General features: G+C 40.1%; 1 protein-coding gene across 1 annotated transcript; it reads right to left on the reverse strand.

The window, feature by feature from the left end:
* Nucleotides 1-10593: 10593 nt before the first annotated feature.
* On the reverse strand, nt 10594-16953 carry LOC135475221 (nuclear receptor subfamily 0 group B member 1-like; the record flags this gene model as incomplete). Its single annotated transcript, XM_064755035.1, is given in 5 exon segments — nt 10594-12453; nt 12455-12663; nt 16314-16367; nt 16370-16505; nt 16507-16953. Coding segments are annotated over 5 exon segments (885 nt in total), but the record flags the coding sequence as incomplete, so codon positions are not given.
* Between the last annotated feature and the right edge of the window lie 204 nt (nt 16954-17157).

Below are 17157 nucleotides of genomic sequence, written 5' to 3' on the forward strand. Positions count from 1 at the left end.
CAATCATCCACTGATCAGGTACCATATACGACACAGTTATATAATGTAGGATGCAGGTAACATGTTGATCGCCATTAATATTGACACCTGGTTTATAGTGTGAAGTCATGAATTTACGTTAACAAAAGAGATATTTTTACTGAGAAATATTTTCGATAGAGACAAATGTTTTTTTTAAATTGATAAACAATGCATCAACAAGTATTTATTGATGTCGCGAAATTTTTATTGATATTTAGAATTCTTTTAGGTGTATAAAAACACTGTTTTCTTTCAGCGAAAGAATGTTTCAATAAAGATGGACCACAGGATATATATATATATATATATATATATATATATATATATATATATATATATATATATATATATATATATATATATATATATATATATATATATATATATATATATATTAACAGCTTTTAAATCTCATCAAACAACCGTACACTGTTGGATTTCATCAGGACAACACACATTATGCTGCATGGTTCTAAACCAATAGATTTGTCATGCTGAACATAATGGATAAATGATGTATACATTACAAACATTCGAAACAGTTCATGAAACTAGATTATATTATATGAAATGGAATTCGTTGAATCTGGTTCGCTGCGGCATGACCTTCTTGTAGATTTTGGAACTCGACCCTTTCAGAACTCAACCCACCTGATGTGTGACTGAGGCGCTACAATTACGACCTTCCGTCCCCTTTTTTCTTCTGGCTTCTTACCGGATGTTGTTTCTATTCAGTTCAGCTTTCTCAACGACCTTTTAGATTTATTTCAATTCAGTAACCACATGTAATTATATCTGTGTGTGTTACTGAATGTAACCGTAATTTACGAACGTACTTTGACATTTTTGTATGATAAAATCGATGTTTTGGCGCTATGGTTCAGATTGCATCCAAAGGGCACACACTTATCTTTTTATTTAACTGATTGTAATTTATTTAACCGCCATAAATGGATTCATGAAGAGTTTTCTTTTGCGCCTTTGCGTTAGGGCATGGTGAGTGCGAGTGAGTGCGAGGGAGTGCTTGTGGTTTAACGTCGTACTTAAAAATTTTTCAGTCATATGATGACGAAGGAACCCATAGAGTGAATGTAATGTGCCTCTTTGTTACAGGACGGATTTCCACCGCTCTTTTATCTAGTGCTGCTTCACTGAAACGACTTAACGAAGGCAAGTAAGGCGCCCCGCCCATTATACTGATACGGGTCAACCAGTCGTTGTACTACCCCCTTCATGCTGGACGCCAAGCGATGAAGTTACAAATCCCTCTTTTAAAGTCTTAGGTGTGACTTGACCCACGATTGACCCTGGATCTACCGCTCCCGAAGTGGACGCTCTACCAACTGTGCCATCGGGGCCGGTAGGGCACGGTGAAGACTTTTCTACCGAAACAGGGTTGTAATTTTCAGTTGTTTGCCCAATTCCTTGTCGAACTTTTTCCCATTCCCTGGTCATCTTCTACTACAGTATCTATACTGATGAACCTAAAATAGCTATACATATCTAATTCATGGATAGCCCCGAAGGACTCCAACTCCTTTTCTTATATTGGCCTAGCATCGTTGGAGTCTCAACGCTAACAGTATTAATTTCGTACTCAACGAAGGTCAAGGCCGATTTTCTTTGTTATCGAACAAGTCTCGTGAAAATGATAGACACCAACCTAAAGACCTGCTTTTCTCACCCACCGCACCGCCATCATATGTCCCTACTCATTATATTCATGGCATGTCATTTCGCCCTGACCGACTTCTTTGGTTTTCCGAGTAAAAGTACAGATTTAATTAACCTCATTACTAATGGAAACTTCACAATGGAATTACGAAACGTCTTTAAAAGCCAACCCAGCAGATACAAAAGCAGGCTGGAGTCTCTAAGCCTGGCGTCCGATTTTTATCATCAATCCGGGCTTAAAATGCTTCGTCAGGTTAAGTCACCTAAAGTGCGGTTACTCGCTCCAAAGGGTTGTATCGTGCAGTCCCGGATCAATATTAGCTGGAAGCCTACCGTTATGTGGGTAACAGGATCGACCGACGAACTCATGGAAATTCTCCTTAGTTCTTACGTTGCTGACGCATTCCTTTTCTCCAAGTTCGTCACAGGCATTGATCGCTGGCTCCCAAATACATCTTTGCCGGGGAAGAAGAACCTAAAAATAGCGGGCGGCCAGACTTGTACGGGGTCAACCCTTAACGGATATATGGTACCAGGCGACTCAGTTCGCAACGTCGATGAGAGTACAATGTTACGACGAGTAGACCTAACCCTAGACATGTTACCCGCGTGAATAACAAGCACGTGCAAGCGTTGGAGTGGGGAGTGGAGGAGGGGTGAGAATCAATCATATAATGTAATGCGATTGTGGGACGCAAATACATGAAATATAAAGTGGAACAAACAACATGATTTTATACATATTCTTCATTTGTTTGGCGATTTGTTTAATTGTAAAGTTTGAAATAATTTGCCAGTCTGACAGTCGATCTGGTTTCCTCCATTTATAAAACTAACCACAGTTGAGGATAGTGATAAATACCAGCTAAATGAATAACTTGAACTAGAAGAGCCTGCAGTTTCATGGCAGTTTCATTTTCAGCTTCTGCTTGAGCAATGATCAGTTTCAGAGCATAAGTATACATGTATATTTGTAACAATCTCGAATAATTTATTGATTTATTTGATTGGTGTTTTACACACTATTCAAAAATATTTCACTTATACGACCGCGGCCGTTTTTATGGTGGGAGGAAACCGGGAATCGAGTTATGGCCGGAGAGGGAACAAGAATTAGCTGACGAATAAGCACAGTGATATTTGTATATTTTAAGATACACAACCGTTGTCCTATACTCAGGTTGGGGGTATTTGGTTCAGTTGATGAAATTCAGTTTCTTCTATCAATATATAGCTATAGATATGTAACAAAGATTTACCAACAACAACACTCAAACCATTGCAATCCTAAAACTTGCACAAAACATACTCAAAACTTGCTCAACACTTGTTCAAAGTTCAAGCTCAGGTCGCTTAAGTGAGATCGAGACACATCATTAACAGCCACAGAGTATTAATTTCGTTCTGCATCACCTGCATATGTACGTTTCAATTGCCTATATCATGATATACTCTAAACGCTACATATACATGTATATAGCACTGCGTATGAAGTAATGGGCATTTTGTTAATTTTGGACAGCCATATGTTCTGATTCACTAAAGGTGTTTAATTCTCAGTTAAAAGTAAGACTTCGTATGGCTCTTTACCCTCTGCCCTTCTGAGATTTATGATGCAGTGGTTTCAGGCGAATGACATTCAAAAAAGCCGAAAAAAGACCCAAATACAAAAAGCCCCACAGGTTCGAGCTTTTAATTGCCATATACAAAGAAAGTATACATAGTAGGAATCAAATATAACCAGATTTTTCCTCTTCAGCAGACCAAACTACATCTAAAGTAGTTTTATTATTTCAAAATTCAAAAATAGATCGTCTCGCGACTTAATCGGTATTCAGCCTTCAACTTAATCGGCATTCAGCCTTCAACAGTTTGTAGGCGATTTTAATAAATTTCTCCACAAGAAAAAAAAACGACATACGATTAAGCACGAGTTTTAGTCATGATTTTATCATAGAATCACTCACGTGAGTGTCAAGCAAAACGTCTGCGCGGTATGAATGCGTTTTTGACGATTATGTCGGTTAGACGGTTTGTATAATGGAGGATCGTTGCGTGTGTCCAACAGGAGAAATAGGCTATTTCCTTTTTCAGTGAACCACTCATATTGCTAAGCTCCGGCAGCCGCGTTGTGATACCTGGAGACACCGCCAAATCTAGTCATATAACGTCAACCGGCCCACATCAGCTTGCAGTTAAACCTTGTTTTGAGTCCACGCCTATAAAGTAAAGATCCTCCACCGTGAGTCACGGATTCTTTCCATTTCTCGCTTCTTCTCTGCTGCTCGTCTTCCGCCTTCGGCCCTCCGCAGGGCGGGTCATGTGTACGCTTGTGGCTCACACCCCGATGGGTTTCCTCTATCGACCAGAAAAGCCCCTCCGAAGCATTCTGTTTATAAACGTTAGCCCTGAATTTGGGTTTTGGGGGTGAGGTATTTGGGTCACCGGGTCATGGAAATGTAGTTCTATTTACAGGCCAGCGTTGGCCAAGGACACACCAACAAAGTCTAGCGGTAGTCTTTTCTGACTGGGTTACGCTGTATTCGTGTGCTTACGTGAACAGACGCAAGTAGTACAACATTCCGAACTATTTGTGAGCCTCGCGTACGACGGACGTTTTGTTTGGGGGAGGACAGATAACAAGGATATATGTGGGGTAACCCAGCGGGTCCCTCACATGGTCGCCTACATGAAACAATTATATACATATATATAACCTGCCCGTGATTGTCTAAAAGCTATATATAATAACTTTTTAATTAAACCCACCACATACCCCCTACATCGTGCCGTCAATGTGAGGTCAAATACAGACTTTTGTGACGTGGTCATCTGACTCTTTTTTGCCCCCGTACTTTCCTGGTGGCGGATTTTCAAGGTCAAGTTTAACATTGTCTCTCGTTCTTACTTGACTAATTGTGGTTACTTATTTCCCGGACCTTGCAATCAGTCTTAACAGGTCACTCAGTGCCTGTATATGAAGAGCTGATCTTCGTCACGAAGCCCAGGGACGCACTGTATAATGGGCCCATTTAACAGGTTAGGCGTTTCGTGTCCTCGAGCCTGAATTGAAGATATACAAGCGCATGTGCTACACGTTCGAGTGGTATTTATTTACTTAAGACATATATAGCGTAACGCATGCCTTGTTAATATAAACTTTAGAAAAGTAACCCAACGCCTGCCCCCTTACTATAAACATCGATCAGAGGTGTATAAACTTCACAGACCTGTAGTCTAGCGGTTTCCTTTTTAGTAGTCCCCTCAATCCTGGGTCCAGTCTCAATCCTGGGTCGAGTAACACCTAACACATTAAAAGAGGGAGTTGTAACTTCCTCGCTAGGCGTTCAGCATGAATGGGATAGTGCAACGACTGGTTGACCCGTATCAGTATAATGGCTCGAGCTTACTTGCCTTCGATAGGGCGTCTCAGTGAAGCAGCACTAGATAAAAGAGCGGTGGAAATCCGTCCTGTAACAAGGAGGCACATTACATTACCTCTAAGTGTGACACTTGCATTATGTTACGCGTGTAGTTAGGCCTTGCAATATGACTTTAGCCGTGAAGTATATAGTGTAGCGCTTGGCTTTCTGAGATGAATGTTAGACGTGTATAGTGTAGCGCTTGACCTTTTAATATCAATAATAGACGTGTATAGTGTAGCGCTTGACCATCTAATATCAATGACAGGCGTATATAGTGTAGCGCTTGACCTTCTAATATAAATGTCATATGACTATAGTGTAGCGCTTGACCTTCTGATATAAATGTCAGACGTCTACAGTGTAACTTGACCTTCTAATACATATGGCAGGCGTGAATAGTGTGGCGCTTGACCTTCTAATACAAATGTCGACGTGAATAGTGTAACGCTTGAGTTTCTAATACAAATGGGAGACGTGAATAGTGTGTCGCTTGACCTTCTAATATAAATGTCAGACGTGTATAATGCAGCGCTTGACCTAGTAATAAGACGTTACATAGATGTGTAGTGTAACGCTCTTCCTTCTAATATAAATGTTAAACGTGTATTACGCAGCGTTTGATCTTCCAATACGACATTACGCTCTCCCTTCTAATATAAATGCCGTGCATAATGTAACTTCTAATAAGACGTTATATAGACGTCTGATATAATAAATGTCAGCTTTGGCAGGCTTTTGTTGCCTTAGATTCTGCATTTATTTGGCGTGTATGGTGATATCCAGGCATCCAGATATATCACATAAGACAACTGTATACCGTGTCGTCTCGTATCATCTGGATCCTGAAGTATTTATATTTGGACTTCCCAAAAGTCTCGTCTCGTTGTGTGAGGGTCTGTATATATGGGTTATGTGATCTGATATTTATTCCATATGTATCACAAACATCAACTGGATCGGATCTCGTCTCGTTGTGTGAGGGTCTGTATATAAGGGTTATGTGATGTGATATTTATTCCATATGTATCACACACATCAACTGGAGCTGGTCTTGTCTCGTTGCATGAAGGTTTGTATATATGGGATATGTGATCTGATATTTATTCCATATGTATCACACACATCAACTGGAGCTGGTCTTGTCTCGTTGTATGAAGGTCTGTATATATGGGTTATGTGATGTGATATTTATTCCATATGTATCACACACATCAACTGGAGCTGGTCTTGTCTCGTTGTATGAAGGTTTGTATATATGGGTTATGAGATCTGATATTTATTCCTTATGTATCACAAACATCAACTGGATCGGGTCTTGTCTCGTTGTATGAAGGTCTGTATATATGGGTTATGTGATCTGATATTTATTCCATATGTATCACACACATCAACTGGATCGGGTCTTGTCTCGTTGTATGAAGGTGTATACGTTCTAAATCTGGTGATATTTATTCCACATTTTACACATGGCAGCTGCAGCAGGTTTCGTCGTATAAGGTTCTGCATGTGTCTCGTTTCTTAGCATGATTATCTGTATGTCCATACACAACAACTGTGCCCTTTGTAATTCTTCATTCGAATCGGATGTTCTCAATGACAGAATATTATTGCACATGAATGATCGATTTCTAAAAGTTCGGACAAAGAACATACACATATGTATACACAAAGAGCCTTTCATGCAGAGTATGATCTACTTCTTGTGAACCCTAGGCTGCGCATGTCTGTACAGACACTATCTTAAATGTGATGATGTGTGTGAACCCGGTATGTCCTTACCACGTTACGTAAACGCTACATACGCTTCTTCCATGGAGGAAACGTCCTCGTGTTCTATGACATGGATAATAAATACACATGAAGTAAAAGAGGTTTCCATGTTCATACGTTTGGCTCTCGCACTTACCACATGCCCATTTCGGCGCATTGCGTTATGTAACAATATTTATCATCAGCATATAGGTCTTCTAATAATAGACGGGAATTAACTGGGAGCGAAAATGTGTCTCATTGTTACCTGAGCTTGGTAAAGTGCTTAGTACAAAAATACGGGTCTGCTGTGTATGGAAATCCGTCTGCACCGGGAGTGGGGATCGGGCGTGAGGCCATGTAAGTTTTGTCTAATTAACCTCCTGTAAGGAAGCCTGCTCACGAGGTCTGGACGGCGATTACAGCTGACGTGCCCTCAGTCAGCCATAAGACACCCCTCAGTACACAACATCACATCCATACGCACTCAGAACACCTCTCCACTTCCGCTAAAGCCAAATATCTGGTCAAAAAGTTCGAGTGAAACTTAACATCCTAATCTCAAATTCACAGGATATACATTATCTTTATACGAATATATGTCATGTGTATTCCTCCACCCCGGAAACCCACTAAAACCTGCTACACGTATACATCATTGCAGAAAATAATATACTCTGTCACGGTATTTTCTTAACACTTGTTCACTGTATAACTGGAAAGGAGTTTATGTACCGGTACTTATATGCCCAGAAACAAGAGTCACATGAGTGCTTAAACGCGCTAAAACGCGGTACATACATGTGGTAACTACATATACTCGTGACTTTATCGATATAAAAGGGACTGTGATTAATTTGGTGTAAGGAAAAGAAACATGGCGCAATTTAATGTCGTTATAGTCGATATTCGATATCACGACACGTACATATATATACTCATTCATCTCACTGTTATATTGCCTTTTGTCATATATACATCGTGTTATTTGCGCCATATTTGAAGTTGTGATACAACTTCGAGCCCAGTCACTGCGGCACGCACGCATGTCACTGTCGCCGGTTGGAATCAGCACTCTATTGCGAATGTATATAGTTCTGTGTACTATTTTCGTGTTGGGTGCATGCTTGGTATTAAAATGAGGGAAACTTTCGGCACATATGAGCTTTACAGATGAAAGTTTCAAGTTCTGGACAAGAGGACAGGATGGTGTTGAGGTTGTGAGTGACGGTAAACTTGGACTTGCTAGGCACCCCTCCCTGAAAAGTCCAGAGTTTGACAGTCAGTCTGTGTCAAGATGTTTCTGTCTGCTTTCTCAGACTGGACCAGGCATGCACCAAAGTTTAGTGGCCACGAATTGTTTGAGACTGAGTTACAGCGCTAAACGTTAACATTGTTGCTTATGGAAAATTACTAGGGCTCTGAGGCCTTAATCATATACAGGAGATTGTGCCTGACAATATGTGGTTTCTACCATTTAGAAATGCTTTTTTGAAACACATTTTTTTGAGAACTTACGCAAACGATCTATGATAAATAGATTACAACCTGGCAGCGTTAATGTTTAGCCGAGCATCAGCCCTTTCGCCTTGAGGACTTGAATTGATACAGGCAACTCAGGCTGATAATCGAACCGAAATCAACATTACCAGGTGACAATAACTATCTATTTCTCTGGCCTACCAGCGTGCAATGAATTTAGCACTATCTATAAACATCTTAAACCTAAATCCTCTTTCCAGGATCGCTTAAGCATTTGCATCAACAATGTTGATGTCGTCAATCCACCATTGACTATTACGTATACCATACCAAGCCTAAACCGCATGGTGATATGTTTGAATCTTGAAAGAAATGTTTCGAAAAATAACGAAAATGTATGTTTTCCCCTATCCAAAAGTCGACCAGTTCTTAATGCCCCAAAACAAGACCAGAAATATGGGCTAATGAACTAACAGATTAGCGTATTCCAACAGGTAATTAGTGCTTGAATCTAATACAGTTAAGCTTCAAACCAAGGTTGGTTCATTTCGGTTTATCTGATTCGGAAATATCAAACTGGTACCACTGCTACATGTGCAATATCAAAGTACTTTCTGACTGACAAACGAGCAATCGGACACACTCCAACCGTCGTGAAGTTTTCACGGCCTTTTGTAATAAAACTTGAAATTTCACTCCATTAAATTCAACATTATTGCCTGCTTTATTACATGTATATCAAATTACTGACGAACAGAGGAATAAGACGATGCCATAGAACCGAAAAGTTAATAGATTAAATGATTAAATCCGGGTCATTAGTTCTGGAGATATCCCACAGACAATTTAAGTGTTACACGGACGAAATTCTAAGTAAGGATATATAAACGAATGGAATAGCCCATAAAAGTGGCTTAATTCTTAAGCCTATAAACATTTGTGTCTCAATGCAAACAACAAAGGTGAGCAACCGCGTCAGTAACTTTTCTTGGGCGAGATTATCAATCATGACTTTAAGCTATAAGGCTTTTGTGTCTTGAGATGCAGATAAAGTCGTGTAATATATGTCGGTCGACAAAATTACATCGACATATTGCAGTTAGATGTGCGGTGTAAAGAAAGCATTTAATGTGGTATTAATTTGAGAGCGGGAGCTAAGTTCAAGGCCTTTGTTATGTTTGATGAGGAACCAGGCTCATGTCCAGGGCTGCTGGGAAACCTTGTATTTCTCAATGAAATTTTATATCCAGTCCCTGAAAGCTAACAACCCACAAACTACAAGGAAATGACCAGCCTGGTCTCGCACGAGGGACGTCCAATTTTGACACTATCCCTCTCATCACAAAAATCAACAAAGACAAGTCGAAGCTTCAGTGGGACGTATTTGTCTTTGGGGACGAACAGTCGTTGTGCTCGCCTAGGCGGTTTGCTCAGCAGGCCACAACAAGGTCATGTTTGGTGGTTCGCCTAAAGTGGCAATGGCAGTCTACAAGGCTAGCACACAAAACTGATATTTCCAGAGGTTGGGGATATTTAAGAGCTAACAACGTGAAGCATCAATTCGAAATTCCACAACTGTTCACAGAAACTTAAAACATGAACGTTCTTATACGCTGAATAGCGCAAAGGGTGTCCAATGCTTGTAGACTAGTAATTTACTCTCGGTATAGCCCAAAAGGCGTAGCGAAGACGTGTTGCTCTGACATGGACGCTTGCATGGAACTCGTTTAATATTCTCTTCTATCCGTCTTCATTTGCCAGTCAAGTTGTACTGCAACACGCACCCCATAAGTGTCTCATCTGACATTTACACTACATATGCCAGTTAATAAAATCTCTTCATTTTTTAACAGTAGGGGCATTCGAAATTACAAAGACACTTCGACCAGGTCTTTCATTGCACAGTAAAAATGTCAGCCCAGCATCGAAACGCCACAACATTAAGACGAAGCCACAAGCTAATATTATCAGTGTAATTTGCCTTCCCAAAAGCAATCGAGTGGGAATAAACTAACCTATATAACCTATATTTAGCATGATCTGGTTTTGATTGGCATTTACACTGTGAAATAAGTCTATTTATTCTCTTCTCTTCCTATTTCGGAAAAGTGCGCTCATCTTTACCAGCGACTCTTATCCAAATTCAGTACTTTTGTTTCAGGCAGTGTGCTTCAAACGTCTTCCGTTATTTAAAATCCAAAACACAAAAAAAAAAAAAGAAACACAACAACACAACAAAGATTCAAGTATTGATTTATTCTGAATTACGCTCGGGTAAGGAGGGAGGACATGGAGGAGATTGCATCCAGCATAGAACACTGCTACATCCGCTGGCTATTGCATTGGTATTCTGAACATAATAAGGCATCATCACCCGCCATATCACGGAGACATAAAAAGCTCTGAAAAATAGTATTTCTAGAGCATGTATACAAAAACACGAAATTTACCGACGTCAAACTTTTATATGGTATATATCACACCGCATTACCTTAAACGCAATTTGGACAATTAATGTTGACAACAACGTGTTGAAGAACTCAAGAAGAAATATTCATAAAATAGCACCAGCATATTGCAGACAGAGTTGTGGGATGGAGAAGATGAGGATGATGCATGTAGTAATGTATAGTTTCCATTGATCAGCACTACAGCCTGACGGGGGAAGAGTGGGAATGTACCTTAATTAGGGCAATTTCTACCATCCATGCACGCATGGAAACCTATACATGCTTCCTCCTACATGGAATGCTTTCAAATAGTACAATGAGAAAACTGAGAGACTGCTGTAAAAATGACAATAAATACAAGCGAGTGACATAATTCGTATTAACGGACAATGAAACATACTCCTTATAGCGCGTGCGTCACTTTCTACCTTTGGCTTTACATCACTGCTAACTATCAGCAAGTTTGTACAGAAATTTTGAACAACGCCAAGGTCACTGGGGTCACCGTGATGAGGCAGGAAGCGATGTCAGATAACACAAGCAAATTCGGTCTCAACCTTTGTCTGTGATACTACTTCATTCACATGCATTGTCTTTATCTAGAGTTTGTACAACATGATTCTAACCAAAACCTGAAACAATTTTTATTGATGAATACTGATTAAATAGTTCCGCAGGAGGAGACAAGTGATGAAGCCGATCCTAAACAAGCTTACGTACGTCTCACAGTCTCCAAAGATCAATCAAGTCTATTGGTGGCAGTGCGGTAAAGTGAAAGGTAGAGAGCGACGCATGGGCTGTTAGGAGTATGAAAATGGAGTGGCTTTTTGTTGCTTGTAAACACCAATTTCTTTGCGAATCAGATTTTAAACATAATTCCTGATACGTGACAATATTACAGCATCACAGGTAACGCCAGCCCACATTTCAATCGAAAAGGTAACTTTTTTTTACAGGGAACGACTATGCACTGAAAGATGCATGTATAGTGTTACATTTTACCATGCGCTGATAGTCAGCAAGGTGAAGCATTGCATGTTGTCGATGATCTATGATCTTTTTCTAGGTATGTAAGCTTCACACAACCCTTCCAAATTCTACCACAACAGATAAATACCACACCACAATAAGTTAACATTCAACATAGTTCAAACTTAGTCTGAATCAAATCGTACCAATAAATAACCATACTTAAAAAAAATCATAATAAATTTTAACTTAAAAGACATAAGAATAAACAGCCTCTGTAGCTGCTTCCACTATGGGTGAAACATACAAAAATCTCAGAATTAAGATAGATTCAACCCTACAAATCTGATTGGAAAACTAACCAACTATGCCGTTTGGAGATAAGCTTAGTAAATTATGTACATACAATAAATATAGATAAACAGCACAGACATTCTGGGCAAGCACTATCATTGCCACATAAAAACACACATATTAAAATTTCAACGCTTTTTTCTGCTACTGCAATGTCAGCCACTTTTGGAATTTTGCGACAAGTACACAGGTACTAAATGGTCCGTGAGTGTCCATTACTGGTCTGAAAAGCCGTTCGTGTTCTTGGCAATAGCAAATACACTGGTCAGAATTACCTCCAGTTAAGCATATCATATATTTTGGAGCATTTCCTTCAGTAACACGTCCATGGTCCATGTTCCCATTGATGTGTCGACAGAATAAGTTTTCAATCATTTTGCAGTTGATCCCATACAGTGCGGGCAAGCTCATAAGCAACCGAGAGTAATGCATATAGTCACGTGGTCGCGAGGCTTGCACGTGCTGCTGGAGGAGTTGCTGAACTGAAGAGTTGACACGATCCACCATATCCGGTCTGTCTAACCCGCGGATACCTGAACAAACACAAAACATCAACGGTGACTTAAAGAAAATCACATATAGAAAATAACATTTATATAAAAACATACGGTGGTAAAAATAGAGAGGTACATTGGACAAAACATGTACCTTAAGGATGCTTGCACTCACCAGTTATTACGAAATATTATGCATGGAGAGGGTAGTTTGAATTTTACGGTGCGCTACACATGATTTTATGTCTTTTTGCAGTAAGGCAGTGTAACTAAATTCAACCCCACAAAGCCGACAGCGTGAATGGAAGGCTAAATAATAATCTACTGAACGACTGTCGACTGACGGTAAGTTTTAGTCCCACAGGTTTTCTTACAATTTCAGTAAAATAACCATGTTTTCCACGGTTTGAGCACTTAAGAAGGAAAGAATTATTAGTACGTATTTTCTTTTAGTTTCCTCTTTTTATTTTGCCTGTACGGTAAACACCATCTTTAGCATACTACCTATAGTGTTCTCTCCACTTATATAAAACTTCTTTTTATAGCCCTGCTTTCCCTATACGCTCGCTGGTCTTATCTCCGATAACCTACAGGGCGATCCAAAAAGGGTATTTTAAGTTCAACGCGTGGGCAACGCCCAGTGTCCTTAACCCTATCGGTCAGGGGCGACGCGCGTGCCTTGGCTGCCTGACTGCATGCATCTCTTTGTTCCATGGCCAGCCTATGAACTTCTAACCTCTGGGGTCAGCTGACCGACTTCCCTTTGACCACCATCTGGCCAAACAACAGTTTGTCTGTTTCGGGTCACTGCCAACTAAGTCTCATTAATTATGCACTGGGTGTCAGTGGAGAAGGGGAAAATGTGCATTGCATTTATCGCTTGAAATTCTGGTTTCTAAAGACAACACCTGCCGCTTCAATCGACTTCTCGCTTGATAAGAATTTTTGCCAAGTTTAAAAATCAGATATTACCAAGGTTTTGAGTTCAAACCAGTTTCCAAATTTTTCAGCTAATATTCAACACTGCTAATGTATGTGTACAGTGATGAAACCAAATATTGCCCTACTTTTTGACAGACCGTTAAATTTGAGGTTTGCGTATTTACTAATTGACACTGACATGCATACATAGCAATACGGATCTCATCTGAATGCTTTGTGATTCCCCGTTCATCTACATCATTAATGGCTATGATGAGACAAAAAAATCGACTTCAAAGCGGAAAGAAATTCCATCCAGTAAAAAAAAAAAAAAAAAAAAAAACACCCAGCAAGCCAAAAATCACCAGTATCAACTTGAAACAGCTAACAACAGCAAGTCCAATAAGCTGTTATTTAGCTAGCAGTAACGCTCGAGTTTAAACACATGCAAACTGGTCTATTTTTTGTCATAGGAAAAAATTCTCGGGCAGGTTTCCTTAAATGTGAGCCTGAGTTTACCCAGACCGATTACATTTCAATTCTTCTTCGCTTATACCGGTAGCGAACAAACTGAGCCGCAGGAATTTTGTCCACGTGGTATCAACTTTCCGTGAAGTTTACGTGATACCACTGCTAGCTTATCTTTGTGAAAACAGGAGATTCACGTGTCTAAACAAGCCCCGGGGTCTAAGCGCTAACTGCGTAACCCGTGCCCACAGATCACGTGTCCCAGAAACAACTCTGTTAGTTAACACATCGTGAGACCTTTGCAGTCTAAAACTTCAATATGATGCAAGTTTGGTCCTGCAGGGACAGTCTCTCTTGACTTCCCACCCTATTACTTTTAAGGTTTTCCGTACATCGGTCCTAAATTCCAACTGAGTTCGATGAATCTCATGAGATTGCAACAAATACGCCGGTGGTTAGATGCAACCTGACGGAAGATATATCTGAGGCAAATGCTTGAGTGTAAAATCACTACATTCAGGGTTGATGTGGTATACCCAAACTTCCGATGTTTACGTCACTGCACGTGTCTACATATTTCACTGATTATCTCACCGGTGAATTTCCTCCCTTAATGTAAGACTTCAAAAATCAGAATACATAAAAACGTCTGGAATCCGATCTTACACAGCACAATCCCTGTTCAACATACTAACACCCCTTATAGTACTAGACCTTGATCGATTAAGGCAAACAAGGTTAGATCACTGTGCCATATAAATAGATACGGGATGTAGTTTTGAAAGGCTCACGTGATGTCATCTGTACCTAACGCGCTAATACAAATCTCGTCTTCACGCTGATGTTGCGTGCGAATCGACCTTCATCCTATACGTCACAAAGGCATACATATATATTCAGTACACAGACACACACACACACGCACATATATATATATATATATATATATATATATATATATATATATATATATATATATATCCTTGTACCCTTCGGGTCGTCATGTCCTCATTCCTTTCACGCCCACTATACACTTTGTGCGAGTGATATCACAGCCCAACACGGTGACACAGGTGATTCGCTCTGCGCTGTTGGTCAGCTTGTAACACTATTACAGGCAGGGATATTCTCCTTATGTTAAAATTTCATATGTCTTGACACTTATGTTAAAGTTTCATATGTCTTGTGAGGTTAAGTCGGTTAAGTTACAGGATACCCATTTCAGCTGACACATTTTGAATGTTACCCTCACAGGTGTACAATCAACTTTCATTCGTTCCATTTCCCTTTCATTCTTGAAGTTAAAGTGGATATTTAAAATCAGTCAAAATAATTCAGTACCGGTACACTATAAGTAAAACCATTTGTTCATTTTACAATTTTAACGTCCATTGCCCGATGACCGAATGCGGTATATTTTCAATTCTTGTGGATCGTTTGCGACAGTCTGGCAAGAAACATATTGAGGGAACTCATTCACGCCCCACTTTACATTTTCACGTCCTCCCTGGCTGCTGTAAAAAGGCGGTTATGAAAGCCTGTTTGGCGATTGTCGAATATGGGTGAGTGACCTAGAGGATATAGCCTACTTTCCAGATCCAACCATCCACCGCGCACTAAGGATAAACAAACTACAAGGTCATTGCTACATAAGACAGCATGTGTTCATTGGACGCGGTAAACACGTGCCTGATACTACTAGCTGATTGGTGGAAATGACCGCTTGACTGTGCATGACGTTTAGGCTACCTTCCTGATATCTTACTATACTATAAGAGACCTACTACATAACAACGACCAGATAAACCCATCGTTTTACAGCGTATGTCACCAATATACTTATGACCAATAGGAGCGGAGTGTACATACCACAGAAAAAAAATCTCTCTTGCTTGATCGTTATTTGAAAAATCCGGACCGAGCCAACTGCCAATACAGCACCGTTACATAACATCACTTAGTGTCGAGTCACAGAATGGTTTGATTATTCGGCAGTTTTGTGTTTTGGCAATTCAACATGAAAATATGAGACTGACACATGTCGGCACGAAACTTTTCTGGGATCACCAAATGCTGATGTCAGCTGTATAGATCATAACTTTTAAAGAATGCGTATTTCCTGTTATACAGTGCTATGTATCAATCCAAAAGTGCAGGTTTAGTCCTGATGGTATAAGCGACATAGACAAGCCTTAGAGTTTCAATTGAAGAATTTCCATTTTAATGTATTATTTTTAAAATCAATTATACAGAATATTTCAAATGGTCTAAAGAGAAAAAACATATCAAAAGCTCACTTACCAGCATGAATAAAACTGCCATTCTCAAAAATGCATATTCTTTGCTATCTGTGCCCATGTCTGACATTTTCGGATGAAGCTTTGTACCGATTCCACTGACTTCATCGTAGGGTTCTCGCGGTGAGTCGATGACTCTGGACACTGTACCGGTGGACTTGACTCAGTTGAATCCGGTGTAACCGCAAACTGAAAGTTGTTTTTCTGCCATATAGAGTAATAACAATCGGGCCCAAGAATTCAAGATCAACGCCAACTTGTCATTGTGTAATAAACTCATAAATTCTGGAATGGATTTTGCAAATCGAATGATTTTGACGAGCCAGTCTGACACTCTCGCAGAAACGGGTAACATATTCTTCTTTGCAAGAGTAACTTTTGTTGAAGGGTTGGTAGTACCAGTATTGTTTCTGACACATACATCATCTTGCGGCGTGAAGCATCCGTAGGCCGTTGTGGTGTGGTGAAGACGAATTTGTGGTCGTTGATGAAATAGTCCCTCAGCAAAAGAATTACCTGTTGGCACGGACCTTCGCCCGTTGCCATTATTAAATGTATCGCCCGAATTCAAGATGAACTGAGAAGCCTCCAGATCTTTCCAAGACACAAAAGGTTTCTCAAGAGAGACGGCCCTTTCTGACCGGATATATTCATGTCACGGGCGCCAGGAGAGGGCGTTTTCCCAGGGTAGAACGAGTGACTGGGGGACTATCCACCCGCGACTCCACTGAAGAAATATTCAAGCGAGAATTCACCAAGTCGCTGCGCATTTTTTTACACGATAAGTCAATAGGTTCATCTTGTCTGTATGACAAAACGTTCCTCTTCAGGGTATGGCGTGACGACTGGGGAA

The sequence above is a fragment of the Liolophura sinensis genome, chromosome 9, assembly GCF_032854445.1.
Source record: "Liolophura sinensis isolate JHLJ2023 chromosome 9, CUHK_Ljap_v2, whole genome shotgun sequence".
Lineage (NCBI taxonomy): Eukaryota > Metazoa > Mollusca > Polyplacophora > Chitonida > Chitonidae > Liolophura > Liolophura sinensis.